Consider the following 15,997-nt stretch of genomic DNA (forward strand, 5'->3'; position numbering starts at 1 on the left):
CTTATCTTCTAAGCAATAGAGACGATTTTGCAACAAAAATGTAGAGTCTGATGTGCTGTCGTCTGTCTGTAATACTACGTAAGTCTTAGATTTTTATATAGTATGTAGAAATTATTTTGTTATGTTTATAATAATGTAAAGAAATCTACAGATTACATAGTAAATTTAATATAAAAATTACGAATAAGCCCCGTAATATTTTATTTTCATTTCTCTTATGAGTCCTCACTCTTCTGGAACCACAGAAACACACACATCCCCCCCCTCCCCATTATATTCGAAGACGAAAGTTTTTCTGAAGGGGACGTATTGTAAAAAATCCGTACCCCTTGTCGCGTCTGTATTACCATAGTGAAATAGTACTACTGGTAGGACCGTGGACCTTACCAAGATAATATTTTTACATTGTAGATAGATAGGTACTTGCTTATGTACTCATATTTATCACAGATGTATAGATTGCGAGTATTAACACAGAATACATAATAGGTATTAATTTAAAATATATTTTTTAAGTTGGCTGTACCGAGTAATAATGACAACGGTAAATTATAATAGCGATAATCATTAATGTATGATCGTTAAGACGTAAGTTGGTACGTAAGTAATATCGACGAAGTAGGTACTCCTCTACGCGAGTATAATTCGTGAAGCCTAAGTAATCTGAATGTTGCGTTGTTTTTGCGCACATGTAAAATGCAGTGTTTACACTGCGGTAGGTGAAGTCTTCACCTTATCATTAGATAAGAAAAAGTAATGTTTTATTTAACTATGTATAGGTATATATATACCGTAGTAGTACACATCACCTCTTGTACTGGTAGCAGCGTGACGTACTTACCTATTTAAGTCTTGGTAGTCATTTTGTGTTTGTGTTCAATTTGATGTGATTTTTTAAAGAACCACAAATCGAAACTTGATGATGGGTGAGTAAGTTGAGACATCATTATCATTAGGCTTTAGGTTAACCAAGAAAAATGTAATAAAATATTCATGTTCCGTTGTTCATACCTACCCCCTATTACTTAACATAGCGATTCTAATTTGTTTTTATTGGATATTTTAGTGCGCCTCATTGAATAATTATATTCCTTCCTAAGTAGTTTACCCAAACATAATACATATTATTAATTTTTGAAAGTTTTTTGTCTGACTCTATCTAGCTACTTTTGTTGATCACTCACACAAATGCAAAGCTCAGTTTATGCATCACGAACTGTATAACTTTGATGCCTCATTTACTTAGATATTAGTTTTTCATGAGTTTTGAAACTCCGTAGTCCGTACTTGTTTTGTGGGTACTCTTTCTTATGTATTCAGTGTGACAGAAGTGTCTTTAACAATGTTAACTTTTATAATCAGGCCGTTCATACGGGGGACGATGCTCATTTCAAGAAATGCTATAAAATCAGTGCCAGAGAACAGGTGGATATTTCTATTTAATTGAAACTGGCTGTGTCAAATCATTCGTGACACCCAAAGTAGCCAAAAAGTTGACAACACTTTATTATACCAATAGAATCAATGACGTGTTGCGAAGTTGTTGGCTACTTTGTGTGTCACGAACTATTTGACGCAGACCTCTAAATCCATATCTGTGACGCAGACTGTACCTACGAGTACGTACTCAGATTTTTTGTGGTGGTCATTTACCTACTTATCCCATGAAATAGGTTAAGTAAAGGAGATCCCATCAAAAACAATACTTGTCAAAAAAACCAAGTCTCGCAACTCAGTTGTTCTACGGTAAAAAGTAGTGAGATCCATGTAATGCCAAGTCCAGGCCAGGAAATCTTTAACGTTTTACATAAATTATTGACTTGGCCATCGCACTAAATAATTTAATTTACATGTGTTTTCATGCGATGGCCAAGTCAATATATTTATGTAAAACGTTAAAGATTTCCTGGCCTGGACTTGGTATTACATGGATCTCACAACTTTTTACCGTAGAACAACTGAGTTGCGAGACTTGGTTTTTTTGACAAGTATTGTTTTTGATGGGATCTCATTTCTTTTTGTATTTTGTAGACAGCAGTTATGTATCTAGAAAACTGGACCGAAATTGAAAAATTTTACTCGACTTGGCGGTTGCACTACCGTGCCCCCAAATATTTTAGTTTTTCCTTGATTCATACACCAAACACTACTTATATTCCAAATTTGAAGCTTCTAGGTCTGCTAGAAGTGCCTTAGAGTTTTGATGATCGGTGAGTCAGTGAGTGAGTCAGTGAGTCAGTGAGTCAGTCAGTGAGTGACAAAATTAAGTAACTTTGACCCGTTATAATTCTTAAACTACTGGTTCAAATTGAATGAAATTTTAAATATACCGTGTCTTTACAATGCCTGCATAGCTAATGAAAATTCAGCCTTCTAGTTTTATCCACAACGAAGTTACAGGCGGTCGAAAATGGCCTGAATTGCTTCGAGAAAAGGATGGTACGGCCGTGCCGCTTTTTTGCTCGACTTGGTGGGGGCACGGTAGTGCATCTCTAAGGCTGGGTTGCAACAAACATTCAAACTCCATACAAAAAGTACCGGTTATCGTCATAGTTACCGTTAAAGTTATGTGGTGCAACTCAGCCTTAGAGTTTACGTAGTAATAAATAAAACCAAATTATCATTTAACTTTTAGCTATTTCAGAAGGAATATCTGTGCAGAAGATCTACAAGAACATAATTCAGAACATAAAAAGTTTCTTGACTGTTTCCCTGAAATTGTTTCTGCATTTACAAAAGGTGAAAGTTTAAAAATCTTCCCTGATGTTGAGGAATTCGTTAAAAAAGTAGGTTTGTTTTAATTATGTATTATTAGTAATAGTACGTAAGTATTTTATTAGAATAATCTATTACTTAGTTTAACATGAATGAGAGTAGTAAGTTTTTATAGGTGCATTTTTAAATCTGTGCAGCAGCTGTGTCACAAATAACATAAAAACGCATTTTTCGAATGTGATTCTCATTATTACGTAAATTGGAGTTGAAAGAACCTTATAAAGTTAATTATTTAATTTTACAGCTTTTACAATACAACTCGGCTGCAGGTAAGAAGACTTATGGACTCATGACTGTCACTGCCTATCAAATGTTGGAAAAACCCGAGAATTTATTTGAAGGGTCGATGCGACAAGCACGAACTCTCGGCTGGTGCATTGAACTGGTAAGTTTAAGTACTATAAAAGATCCACTCAGGTAAATAAATACCTAGGTTAGCGCTTGCTTATGCCAATATTTATTTATTTAAACTTCTGCAAATAAATACAATGCACTGTGGCGGACTTAATGTCGGATGGCATTCTCTGCCAGTCAACCAAGGCCAATATTATATGAGTAAAACTTTAATTGAATAAATTATGAACATATTTCAGTTACAAACGTGCATGCTTCTCATGGATGACATAATCGACAACTCTACGACGCGCCGCGGCGCCCTCTGCTGGTACCGACGACCGGACGTCGGTACACGTGCGGTTAACGACACCTCCTTGCTATTGGCCCTTATTTTCGAACAATTAAAGGTCAATTTCAGCGAAAAGCAATATTATCCGGAACTAATAAGAGTTTTTAATGAGGTAGGTAGGTACGAGTACCTATACGACTTATCCTTTACCTTTTTCACATCAACCTTTTAATAACAGTTATGTAACCATAGACAACTTTATTTTCAGGCTGTTTCTCAAATAAGTATAGGCCAATATTTAGATTTCGTAGCTGCCCGTAACATTGACAGTTTTAATGAAAAGACCTACACTAACATAGCTGTCTTCAAGACGGTCTACTACACTTTCAAGCTGCCAGTCTACGTGAGCTTGCTCTTAGCTAATAAGTCATGTGATGACGCTTATAAAAATGAAAAGGAGTTGTTGAAAGAAATGGGAATCCTTACATTGATGCAAGTAAGTTTATTTATTTACTTTTGAGGTTGTACAAATTATGGCGGACTTAATGCTAATTGGCATTCTCTTAACTAATCAATTATTGGTTGGGCTGTAGTAGTGTGAAGTATGTTGACATTAATCTAAATATGAGTTGAATGTGACTACGCCTCACTTGCGTCAATAATGTTAATTCAATTACTGAGTTTGCTCCTTCTTAAAAATTGTTCTCAATGTTGTCCCGAAGGAGTGGATTTGAGATGTTTCATTTTCAAAATGTCATCCGCAGAACGACTTCCTCGATTGCTTTGGCGACGAAAAAGTAGTAGGCAAGGCAGGCACAGACATCCAGGAGGGCAAGTGCACGTGGCTGGCGGTGCAGGCGCTGGCGCGCGGCGGGGACGCGGCGCGCGCGCAGCTCGAGGCGTGCTACGGCCGCGCCGACGCCGCTAGCGAGCGCCGCGTGCGCACGCTATACGAGCGGCTACGGTTACCGCAGCTTTACCGCGATACAGAACAAGCCGCACGCAAGAAAATCCTCAAGCAAATAGATGTAATACCCGCTGACAATATCGTACCACCCGCTCTCATTCGAAAACTCTTTCATATGGTGTACCATATTCCTATGTAGAAATGATCCGATCTGAACTCGCGTGCTGCGTCTCTAAAACGCGCGTTTGTCTCGCATTTTGTACGATCTTTAATTTAAAATAAGTACTTAGTAAACTTTTACCTAGGTAAATACCTAAAACATTAAATTAACATTAAAAAGATACTTCTACGATCCACTGTTAATGTCTTTTTATTCTTATTTTACCTTCTTCTAGCTTAAACCATTTTTTATAAATTTCTTAGCACTAAAGTCATTTAGCTAGGTAAAATTAAATTGTTTTTGCAATTAAAGATTTACCTCCAACTTAATCTGGATCGCTTTACGACTGAAGATACCTAGTTTCCTACCACAAAATATTGTGACTAATATGAATTAAAATTACTTTTGTATTGATTTAACGAATTTACTTATTGATTTTTAATTTGACTGAGTTTAACGGCGCGGGCGCAGTCCTCATCGAGACAATCGACTCAGACTCGATGTAGGTAAGGTATTACTTAGTCATATCGAGACACTAACCGGACAGTCTCGTTTGTGTACAGAACAATGATCTTGGTAAATAGCCTTCGAAAAGTTATAAACAATTGCACATCTACAAAAATCATTCAAAATAAAAATCGGACTAGGTAAGAATTAAAATAGTTTTTTAATTCATTACATCACAATTTATGCTAAGTTCTTGTTGATAATCAAACTTATTTTCATTAGTTTATATGGATCCCTGAAAGTACTTCTACTTTCAACAAAGGCGTCGTCAACTTTACAGCACGATGAAAAAGAAAAGTTTCTTGAAGTATTCCCAGAGGTCGTTTCGTCGATAGTGCGCCGAAATGAAAAATTTTCAAGTTTTCCTGGAATAGGAAACTTTACCGAAGAGGTAAGTGATGTTTTGTCAATGTTTTAAAAAGAAAGAAAGAATTTTACTATTTTTGAAAATTCCTTGAGGATGGGAATGGAACCCACTACCTTTCGCTTGCCGGAAGACTGCTCTGACCTGAGCTGAGGCAAACGATTTTTTAAAGTTTTCAAGAATTTAGTTAAATAAAGAGTATTAAGTATTGCTCATCTTTCAGCTACTAAAATACAACTCAGCTGGTGGCAACAAAACAAGAGGGCTCATGGCAGTACACGCATATCGAATGCTAGCAGATGACGCAGATATCACCGAAGAGTCCATGAAACAGGCTCGCATCTTAGGCTGGTACCTGGAATTGGTAAGATTTCTTCTACTAGGACAGTTTAATTATTCACTTCTCTTATACCGTGTGAGTTGTACGAATCCTGAAATCATAATTCCTTTTAGGACCATCCAGTCCAGGTTGATTTAATCCTGCACTATGTCTATTAAACTACGAACAAAAACTTATTGTGTAACTCTTGTATCACTAACCAAAGACATAAGTTTGTAAATTCCTGAAGATGTAGGTACTCTCGTTGATGTTGATGTTCAAAGATGTTACCTTACCACAAAAATCTTGAATTTGAATGGATTACAGAAGGGTTTAATGTGTTGATTAACTTTAGTGTTATTAATTAATTTCAGTGGCAGACAGCACTTATGTTGGTGGACGACATTATTGACGGATCATCCACCAGACGCGGCTCAGTGTGCTGGTACCGACTGCCCCATGTAGGGACGCGGGCTATAAACGACTCTTTTATTTTCCTCAGCCTTCTCTGTGATAACGCTAAACACAACTTTGGCAACGAAACATGGTACCCTCGATTTTTGGACTATTTCAATGAGGTAAGTTTAGCATTGTTTAAGTAGTTGAGTAATGGAATAAGTTTAGTCAAATGGGATTTCCTTGCTTAGGGCAATTTGGTTTTCCTTATTAACTAGTAGGAACGTATTAATAGGCGCGGTGTTAAACATTTCACATGATATAATTTTCCCTAGAAACATTTTCCTATGTGTATGAGTATGTACTTGTATATTGCAACTATGTAAATCTAATTTTCAAGAATCAACTGAACTGTTATGATTTCTATTCGCGTAAGACAAAGCAGGTTACTGTTTTGTTAATAAATAAAATTAAACTAAGACAGTGGTTTTAGTACACGAAAAGTTCAAATGTGCATTTAAAAGTGAGCGCACAAATAGGGATCACTTAATACCTACTACGAAATATAATACCTAATGTTAAGGCATTGCTAATATTCGTCGTAATTTATATTTTTAGGCCGTGCTGCTGTATACATACGGTAACCATATGGATTATATGTTACTCCGGAAACATGATCTCTTCACTATGTCAAACTACAACACCATGGCCAGCTCCAAGATGTCATTTTACACATTTAAATTGCCCATTTACTCAGCATTACTGTTGGCTAACAAACCTCATGAAGATGCTTTTAGAACTATTGAGGATATCGTCGCAGATATGGGAACTCTTATTATGATGCAGGTATGCACTAGGAAACTAAGTAGTTAAGAAAAGATGTACAAATCATTGGTTAATTTTCTAAGTTCATCACACACAAAGCTGCTTATAATTAACTATCCATTCAACATGGTTGGCTGAAAGAAATCTTGCTATTACAGAATGATTTCTTGGATTCCTTCGGTGATGAAGCCGTTTCTGGGAAAATAGGATCGGACATACAAGAGGGCAAAATATCGTGGTTATCAGTAACAGCGCTGCAGCGATGCGACGAAGCGCAACGTGAAGAATTCATAGCAAACTACGGCCGCGCAGATGATGCTTGCGTGCAGCGTATCAAGCAGCTTTACAGAGAGCTGCAAATCCCGCGCCTTTACCACGAAGAAGAACGCGCTTGTTACGAGAACATCATCGCTCGTATACAAGCTCTACCATTTGACAACGCGATTCCTTCACCAGTCTTAATAAAACTACTGGACATGGTGTTTTACATGCAGTCTAAACCTTGCAGAAAACTTGTGAAAATCTCTAAATACTTAAATTGACTTAGAATTTTTTATTTATGGACCGATTTCATTTCATATAAAGGTTGTACATTCTTCCTTGGATTGTGAATTTTATCTTAAAATTATTTAAATAAATTAAATCTACACATTTTAGTTTGAGTAAAGTAAGTTACTTACCTACATTTTTTCTTATAAATGCTGTGATTGAGTCGATGTAGTAACTGACCTACATCAACATGCTTTAGGTGGTAATATTTGTATATGAATGTTGACTTTAACCAAAACAAGTAGTAGGTAAGTAACAATCAAAAAGTTTTACGAAAACTCCCGCCAGTTCACACGCGCGGGAATTCCCATCATAGAGAAAAGTAATACATAGATTCCCATCGTTGTCATTGGTATTCATCATACGGAGTGTTCCTATTCTGGTTCATAATTTCATAAACCTTTTGAAGTACATTTTTAAAATTACATAATATTTTGTTGTGATAAATTATTATTCTGATTAGTTAGAGGAAGTACGTAAGCCTAAGCCGTGGCCTAAGGGTTTGTGAAAGTACAGTCGACAGCGCATCAACCTATACATTTTTGTTGCAAAATAGCCTGTATTACAACGAGATAAGACGCCACTGTGTTTAGGTTGATGTGCTGTCGTCCGTACAAATATAACTCAGGCTATATACCACTATAGTCTATTTCACTTAAAGATGATCCGTATGACACTTCAAGGTTATCCATATTACGCATACTACATATGCAGAATATTTTTGAAAAAATATTTGTATTTTAATAGCAATATAATAAAAAAAAATTAACTACTTGTCTTGGAATATATAGTAAAATCTGAGTCTATTGATTATATTTTAATTAAATACGATGTAAAAATATTTTTTATTTAATGTACGCAATGTGTGAAACGGAATAGATTTAGTGCTGCGGTATTTCTTGTATAATAAAATCGATTATTTTCGCTGTTCATTAATCGATTGCAGTGAATACTTAGTTATTAAAAACATCACAAAAATCAACTATATTTTTCGATTATTGACTTTAATAAACGCATTGAAAATAAATTAAAAGTTTTTAATTCAAAGAAACAGAACCAAAACTTTTTAGGAATCGTTTTTCTGAACACTAACCATGAAATTTGAATATTATCAATAAAAAATTGTTACAATAATATTTGTAATTAAAAAAAAAACATGTTTTTTTGTTAAATAACACCTATACAAAATATTTCTCTAAAAGTAGGTTTTACTAACTCTTCGAAAAAAATCGATGGATAAATCGCTATGGTTTAGTTATGTGACATCTCTAAATCTTTCAAACTCGAAACGTCATACGGATCATCTTAGGTGAAAAAGACTATAGTACTAAAAACGTTGAGAATAAAATAAGCAAAAACATAGTCTGCCAAGTGAAGTTACGTGGAGATTAAAAAACAAAAACACACTCACCATAATGCTTAGTCTGTGCCCTTCAGAATGATTAAAAAACAAAAAGTCACACTTGCACTCTTGTCAATGATTGTCAATTGTAAAAGAAATCGTGATTGAATTTTGTTTATTATCTACTCTATTGCGAATGTTCTCAATAATTTAGAGAAATAATGGTGTATCTTAATTAATTATATCAAAATTGTGGTGATATATTTAGTTTTGACCCAATTCTAGTTGTTTGTGATTATAATATTTACTGGTAACCTCCAAAGAACAAAGTGTACAATGCCGACGGTCCCTCGTATTTAATGCGCTATTCCCAACATGGAATCCCTAAATGATCCGTTATCAATTAAAAATCCGCTAAGGTTGGAGCGTGATAGTGATAAAAGCAGAAATTGCAACGGCCCTTCTAAACAGCGAGGCTCTAACGACAACCCTGAAAGTGTGTTTACATCCGCATCAAATGAGCTAGACGCAAATTCAACGTCGCAAAATGGACCACTACAAAGACATTCGAATTCTCTGAATAACGAATCGTCGCAGTCATGTAGTAAAGCAAGTGACAGTAAGAATGAATGTAATAAAAATACTGGTGGTGCTACACAAGGTAACAAAGTAAATAACTGCAATACCGAGCAGGTTGCGACCCCGGGCTGCAGTAAATCTGACACAGCTGACAGCAATGCTGAGCCAGCAACATGTTCAAAACACAAGTTGTGTATTGATAAAGCTGCAAACAATAGTGCAGTAGTTGCTTCAACAAGTGGCACAAGTAAACCTGTAGACAATGCAGAAAGCAGCAGCTCTAGAGAAAACCGCAAAAGACCTTCAACTTTGAAACTCAATAGGCCAAATTTTGACGACGATGACAGCTCAAGTGATACAGGCAATGATGACTACTCTTTGGGTTCTGAAGATGGGTGTATCTATACATACAGGGGTGGGGAACATTTGGCAGACTTGCCAAGCTCATTCTTTAGTCTAGACATGGGTTTGCCTCTGGATAGGCACCTTCCCCCTGGTCCCTTAAATTACCCAGCCCAACAGGGAGCACAAAATGCCCGAGAACAGAATTCCAGAGCTTCTAGCCCTGATATGGATTTTCTAGAAATGGATTTCGATCCAGGACCTTCATGTGAGGTTGATTCTGGGGATGAGTCTAGTCCAGATGCTGACTTAGAAGCAGAAATAATAATGCCTGAAGAAAACGAGCCGGTACTGAGAGGGACGTCTCCAGAGTACTTAGCTGGTGCTAGGTATGTCCCCCCACCTATAAGCGTTCCCACCACTTCGTCTGCTCCTGATGCAAGTTGTTCCAATGTGCCATCTACTAGTCGTAGTGTGCCGACAGACCATGGTGACGTGAGAGACGATTCTAGAAGTTCTCATTTGTATGGACCACTAATAACACATGTTAATGTAAGGGGAGAACAGCTGCTGGTTAGAAGAACCATGTCTCATTGGCCACATTCCACATCTGTGAACCTTCATGTTTCAAGTGGTGATCTGGTATCACCAAGAGAAATGTTAAATTGTAAGTTATTTTAAAATTAACTTTGCATTAGTTAGTCAAGATAAACTCAATTATTGTGGACATTGTGTGTGTATCTTAAAGATTAATTTGAATTCTAATTTCATTCATCATTAACCTAATGATAGTATAACATAAACATGTTTGTAATTTTCATAAATAAAACTCTTTTTTGAGAAATCTAAATCTTCACTTAGAATTTTAAATTTTGATATGCAATATTCAAGACTTCTTTCCAGATGATGATGACACTGAGGGACCATTTGCGCATCAAATCAACCAAGGAGAAAGGCCAATGTATGACTCAGCAAACTTGTCATCAGCATTGTATCATCTTACAATGGCTAAAAAGCTTGTTGAAAATGCCAAAGCTGACACAGACCAGCCAACAAATGTAAGTGGATAAATACCATAAATTAATACCATGGAATGGGATATAAATATTATTAAACTTCCTAGCTCCTCTGTTGAATATCCTAAAAATAAATTATTATGCAAGTCTCTATTAATCATGGCCTATTTTTTATCTTGACTGATAGAGTGCCACCTAAAACTAGAGTATAATAAAGAGTTGCATCAATTTAACTGGAATGTTTAACTTTGTTTTGTCTCCTGCCATCTGCTTTGCACTGGAGGGAGGTCGAACCTTAACTTCTCCTAAGTTCTTCTGAATAAATTCATTGCGGGTCCAATGACAGTTTAACTTTCCCTGGCACAAACTTGATCTTCACTGGTTTGGTTTTTATTGGCGGTATTGGTAAACTGTAGATCCTGGCTACATAGGAGTTGCGGTGGTGGGAATAGTCCCGTTTGGTCGTTTAGCAGCACGACTGCATGTTAGCATGTTGCCAGAGTAAATACAAATGAGTAGGTCACCTTCATAGAAACGCACCGAGCGCGGTTTGTATGTGAGCGCGCGCCAATACGTATGTGGCGCGCACGCACACACTGACAAAATTTAGCGTTGATTAGCGGTGAGGTGCGCTCGGTGCGTTGCTTTGCTAAACTTTATCTACAACAATTTCGCTATCTGGTCCACAGTACAGCGAGGAAGGCCCAAGCACCAGTTCGGACGACTCTCGCTGCACCCTGCCGCCGCGGTGTATGGTGTGGTCGGAGCGAGAGGCTTGCGAGCGGCAAGTCACGCAGATAGGCACCTCGGCCTGTGGGGCTACTGCCGTCGTCAATGTTTTTGTAAGTATATTATTATTTCAAAATGATGATAATCTATTATCTAAAGCCCGGTCCGTGAGCACGTAGAATTTTGTCCAATGACCCCTAGATACCCATTACCCATCCTTATCGCTCGCGCGTAATTATATTGCTGTCGCGACTGTGCGACTGGCACCCGCAGTAAGTGTGCGAGCGCGATAGCAACATAATTACGCGCGAGCGATAAGGATGGGTAGCTTGGGGTCATTGGACAAAATTCTACGTGCTCACGGACCAGACTATACCTCCATGAAAAAATAATTTCAGTTATGTAAATGTTACATTTCTAAGCATTTGTTTTTAAATCCCTCTTCACTCTGCTCCTGCTTGATTAAAATTATTATTGTTGAAACCTGTGTTATCCGTCCCAAAGGCTGACAGAGCAAATATTCTTTATAAGAGAAAATAAGTAACATTGAACTGCTCTATGAAGCATCCCCAAGAATAAAATGTACAATCAACCACTCTAAAATACCCCCTTTCCTCAGAAAAGGCCACGATTTATGAGTAAGTATGTTTTGCCCAATAAGTTTACATGTTTCAGATTGCATTGGGCGTCCCAGTAAACGTAGAAAAAATCAATACAGCTGTTGGTACAAGACTGAGGGCTAACACAGCCCCACTACCAAGGTACAAAATGAATGTGTATTAATGTTATTAATTTAGGTATTACAGAAATTCAAGGACGTTATGATACAGTGTTTCACTACAAAACAGCAATTAAAAATAATTATAATGTGTTGTTAATAGTCTCATTAAAATTCTACACTTGCGTGAATCCAGAAGCGCTGAAAGCATATGTGCGCATTTCTTTCGCGATAATGCCGTTCGCACTTATGTTTCGCGCTCGTGTTTTTCGCGCAAGTGACTTGAAGTTTTTTCGCACAAACGTCCATTTGCGCTAATGGAGGCACTTATGGATTCGCGCAAGTTTACCAGAACCGCTTTCGTGGGCGCATGTGCCGTTATAATATCATAGCATTATATTTCAAATTTTTCTCTCACACCAGGTACCTGCTCTCCCGGGCTGTCGCCGGCTGCACAGCAGCGGACCTAGTGACGGGCATCCAGCGCGCGTCGGACGGGCTGGTGACCGCGCGGTTCTTCCCGACCTATCCGGAGCGCGCGGTCTCGCTGTCACACTGGCTGGCGGACTGGATTTCCTTAGGTAAGTGCTGTTTCACACCAGCTTACCATGAGTTGACATTAAATGTACTGCAAGGCCTGCGCAAAAAATGTCTGACAGATTATACAGCGCCACTAGCGGCTACTTTCAAGAACTACAATCGCCGTAGATTTTTTGACGCATTCGCTCGCTTGTAAGTACGTTTAATCTGATCTCATGGTAAAGCTACTGGTACCTGTTATCTTGATGGGCATCCAACGCGCGTCGGACGGGCTGGTGACCGCGCGGTTCTTCCCGACCTATCCGGAGCGCGCGGTCTCGCTGTCACACTGGCTGGCGGACTGGATTTCTTTAGGCAAGTGTTTCCTCACACCAGTGTGCTTACCATGAGTTTACATTAAATGTATGACAGATTATACAGCGCCACTAGCGGTTACTTTCAAGAACTAAAATCGTCATAAAGTCTACGCACTCGCATGCAAGTACGTTTAATGTAAACTCATGGTAAAGCTACTGGTACCGGCTATCCCGCGCCGTGGCCGGCTGCACGGCAGCGGACCTAGTGACGGGCATCCAGCGCGCGTCGGATTTCTTTAGGTAAGTGCTTTTCCACACCAGCTAACCATGAGTTGACATTAAATGTACTCTAACGACTGTGTAAAAAATGTAATGGAATGTATGACAGATTATACAGCGCCACTAGCGGTTACTTTTAAGAACTGAAATCGTCGCAGATTATTTATGCACTCGCTTGCGAGTGGCGAGTTTTAAGGTGGTAAAATCATAGTGTAATGAGCACAAGCTTTATTACAAATCAAAGGACTAGTTTGAATGTGTCAATGCACATACTGTAGATAAACTACTGAGTATTGTTTACGTCAAACATTTATAGACATTCAGGCAATGACTGTATTTTTTCCCTTTTTTACGGGACTATTTCCACCACTCGTTCGCACCTTTGCAACTCCTGTGTAGCCAGGATCTACAGCCTGACCGCCAATATAAAAACCCAACCAGTGAAAAACAACTTTGTCGAAATTAATCAGAAGAACATAGAAGTTCGAATTGAAGATTGGGCTTCCCTTGTCCCTTTTGTGTATATCGTATATTTTTGACAGTCATCGCAATTTAGTTTACCCAATATTGTTCTTAATACGGCCCAAATTATTACAGGTGCAGTCCCAATAGTGACGTTAAATCTACAAGTCGGTTGCGAGGGTGAGATCCCAGACGCGTGGCACCATCAAATGGTGTTCGGCGTGTCAGCAGAGGGGGTGTATCTCTGCAACCCTGTCGAATGCGTGCCAGAGTCTACGCTATGGCCGCGTCTTACGTCTCCCTCGGTTCTTCTAGTTAGAACGAGAGACGTGCTATCAAGGTTCACCGCTAGCACGGATCTGTCGCCGCTGATGTTTGTGCCTGATCGACGCTTCCACACGTTTAATGTTCTTGGTGAGTAACTTATAATTTTTTAAACACTATACAGCTCTGAAACTTATTTATTTTTGAAATTAGCAAATAAAAGGTCGATTGAGTTGATACCGTAAGGAAATCAATAGGGAATATTAAGCATATCTTCATGCAGAGGTCGCTACTAAGATAAACTATAAATAAGCCGCCATTATGCATCATTTGTCAGTTAGTAATAATCTGTGAAAACATATCTTTAGGCAGCATGCATCATTATTGAAAAACATAAAGCAGTAACGTTGGAATGCAAAGATTACTTCCTTCAGATGCACTCCAGCGTTACTTCTATAGTTGGACAACAAATAAGTGCCCTAGATATGACATTGACAGGATTCGGTCATTAGTTCCGATTTGCCACCTGACGTTTCAGTGTCGTTTGACTATACATCCTATTGACTGATTGCCAAAAACCGAATTCCGCCTATGACGAATTACGCGCTCTTCCCCAGGTCAAGTAGCCAACGTGATACGCGAATGGCGCTCCACCGGCTGGTCGGAACACGGAACACGGACGCGCCACGTGCGTCTCCCGTGCGCGTACACCGCGGGCGTCACGCTCGCCGCGCTCACCGGCTCCGAGGCGCACCGCCGCCTCGTGCACGCGGCCCAGCTGCCCATACTGGGGCCCGCGCCCGAGCGATAGGGCAACACTGCAGGCAAGAGAATAATACTACTGGCAACACTCGCCTCAGACAACACTCTGGCAACGCTCGTGGATAGAGGAGCTTCCGAGGAATTCAAAATAGAGCTGCGAGCCAGGGAAGTGTACATTTACCTATTCCATTATCATTCTTATTTTAGTACTTTTACTGTTCCAAAAATCGTAAGATGACTCCGTAAAATGTGCACGTAAATTTACGTATACGTACGTATTACTTCATTACGAACGAATCAGAAACAAGAAAGCGATTCACATGTAAAAATCTAAATTGGTAAATAAGGTCTATTTTCCATTATCAAATACTCCACAACCTTTAGAGACACGATGCGCGTTAAAACAATTCTATCACGCTCACCTGGCCGCGCATGCGGCTCAGCTGCCCATACTAGGGCCCGCGCCCGAGCGATAGGGCTCCACTCGGCCTTGGAACTGCTGGAAACACTCGTGGATAGAGGAGCTTCCGAAGAATTCAAAATAGAGCAGCGAGCCAGGGACATTTACCTACTACATTGTCATTCTTCTTATTTTAGCACGTATGATTCCGTAAAATGTCTCCTTAAAGAACATTGGCAGAAACCTATGTAGTNCCCTACGGGGACCGAACCCGCGTTCCCCGGATCGCGAGTCGGCCAGTCCGACCCCTTCACCGTTCGACTATCGTGGCATTTTAGTATATTTGAAAATGACGATAATCTATTATCTACATCCATGAAAGAATAATTTCAGTTATGTAAATGTTACATTTCTAAGCATTTGTTTTAAATCCCTCTTCACTCTGCTCCTGCTTGATCAAAATTATTTTTGTTTAAATCTGTGTTATCTATCCCAAAGGCTGACAGAGCAAATATACTTTATAAGAGAAAATAAGTAAAATTGAACTGCTCTATGAAGCATCCCCAAGAATAAAATGTACTATATCAACCACTCTAAAATACCCTCCTTCCTCAGAAAAGACCACGATTTTTGAGTGAGTATGTTTTGCTAATAAGTTTACATGTTTCAGATTGCATTGGGTGTCCCAGTAAACGTAGAAAAAATCAATACAGCTGTTGGTACAAGACTGAGGGCTAACACAGCCCCACTACCAAGGTACAAAATGAATGTGTATTAATGTTATTAATTTAGGTATTACAGAAATTCAAGGACGTTATGATACAGTGTTTCACTACAAAAC

At 38.7% G+C, this 15,997-nt stretch overlaps 3 protein-coding genes across 4 annotated transcripts; all 3 read left to right on the forward strand.

Moving 5' to 3' along the window:
* Window positions 1-885: 885 nt before the first annotated feature.
* Window positions 886-4,610, forward strand: LOC114351207 (farnesyl pyrophosphate synthase-like). The gene is made up of 7 exons (XM_028302323.1): window positions 886-926; window positions 1,363-1,425; window positions 2,636-2,786; window positions 3,020-3,160; window positions 3,369-3,572; window positions 3,669-3,896; window positions 4,165-4,610. Exons 2-7 carry the CDS (start codon window positions 1,382-1,384, stop codon window positions 4,504-4,506), a joined length of 1,110 nt encoding a protein of 369 aa, XP_028158124.1. The 5' UTR covers window positions 886-926; window positions 1,363-1,381; the 3' UTR covers window positions 4,507-4,610.
* Window positions 4,611-4,913: 303 nt separating this feature from the next.
* On the forward strand, window positions 4,914-8,129 carry LOC114351206 (farnesyl diphosphate synthase 2-like). Its single transcript, XM_028302322.1, has 6 exons — window positions 4,914-5,114; window positions 5,197-5,365; window positions 5,562-5,702; window positions 6,032-6,235; window positions 6,672-6,899; window positions 7,037-8,129. The coding sequence occupies exons 1-6, from the start codon at window positions 5,035-5,037 to the stop codon at window positions 7,418-7,420; spliced, it is 1,206 nt and encodes a 401-aa protein (XP_028158123.1). The 5' UTR covers window positions 4,914-5,034; the 3' UTR covers window positions 7,421-8,129.
* A 641-nt stretch (window positions 8,130-8,770) lies between these two features.
* Window positions 8,771-15,144, forward strand: LOC114351214 (uncharacterized). Of its 2 annotated transcripts, none has more exons than XM_028302330.1 (8): window positions 8,771-10,357; window positions 10,582-10,748; window positions 11,396-11,548; window positions 12,111-12,196; window positions 12,577-12,655; window positions 12,969-13,047; window positions 13,866-14,144; window positions 14,612-15,144. In XM_028302330.1, the coding sequence occupies exons 1-8, from the start codon at window positions 9,145-9,147 to the stop codon at window positions 14,803-14,805; spliced, it is 2,250 nt and encodes a 749-aa protein (XP_028158131.1). In that variant the 5' UTR covers window positions 8,771-9,144; the 3' UTR covers window positions 14,806-15,144. The 2 variants fall into 2 exon arrangements, with proteins under 2 accessions (XP_028158131.1, XP_028158132.1); XM_028302331.1 differs by having other exon boundaries at window positions 10,594-10,748.
* The last annotated feature ends 853 nt before the right edge of the window (window positions 15,145-15,997 follow it).

Source organism: Ostrinia furnacalis, unplaced genomic scaffold (genome assembly GCF_004193835.3).
Source record: "Ostrinia furnacalis isolate ACB-3 unplaced genomic scaffold, ASM419383v2 OfSCF1110, whole genome shotgun sequence".
Lineage (NCBI taxonomy): Eukaryota > Metazoa > Arthropoda > Insecta > Lepidoptera > Crambidae > Ostrinia > Ostrinia furnacalis.

Bases quoted from the DNA above. Each gene is read 5' to 3' on its own strand.
- LOC114351207 (XM_028302323.1), top strand. From the start codon at position 1,382: ATGCTCATTTCAAGAAATGCTATAAAATCAGTGCCAGAGAACAG. The intron at 1,426-2,635 runs GTGGATATTTCT...TTTAACTTTTAG, and splicing joins AAATCAGTGCCAGAGAACAG to CTATTTCAGAAGGAATATCT. The intron at 2,787-3,019 runs GTAGGTTTGTTT...TTAATTTTACAG, and splicing joins TTGAGGAATTCGTTAAAAAA to CTTTTACAATACAACTCGGC.
- LOC114351206 (XM_028302322.1), top strand. From the start codon at position 5,035: ATGATCTTGGTAAATAGCCTTCGAAAAGTTATAAACAATTGCACATCT. The intron at 5,703-6,031 runs GTAAGATTTCTT...AATTAATTTCAG, and splicing joins TAGGCTGGTACCTGGAATTG to TGGCAGACAGCACTTATGTT. The intron at 6,236-6,671 runs GTAAGTTTAGCA...TTATATTTTTAG, and splicing joins TTTTGGACTATTTCAATGAG to GCCGTGCTGCTGTATACATA.
- LOC114351214 (XM_028302330.1), top strand. From the start codon at position 9,145: ATGGAATCCCTAAATGATCCGTTATCAATTAAAAATCCGCTAAGGTTG. The intron at 10,749-11,395 runs GTAAGTGGATAA...TCTGGTCCACAG, and splicing joins ACACAGACCAGCCAACAAAT to TACAGCGAGGAAGGCCCAAG. The intron at 14,145-14,611 runs GTGAGTAACTTA...GCTCTTCCCCAG, and splicing joins CCACACGTTTAATGTTCTTG to GTCAAGTAGCCAACGTGATA.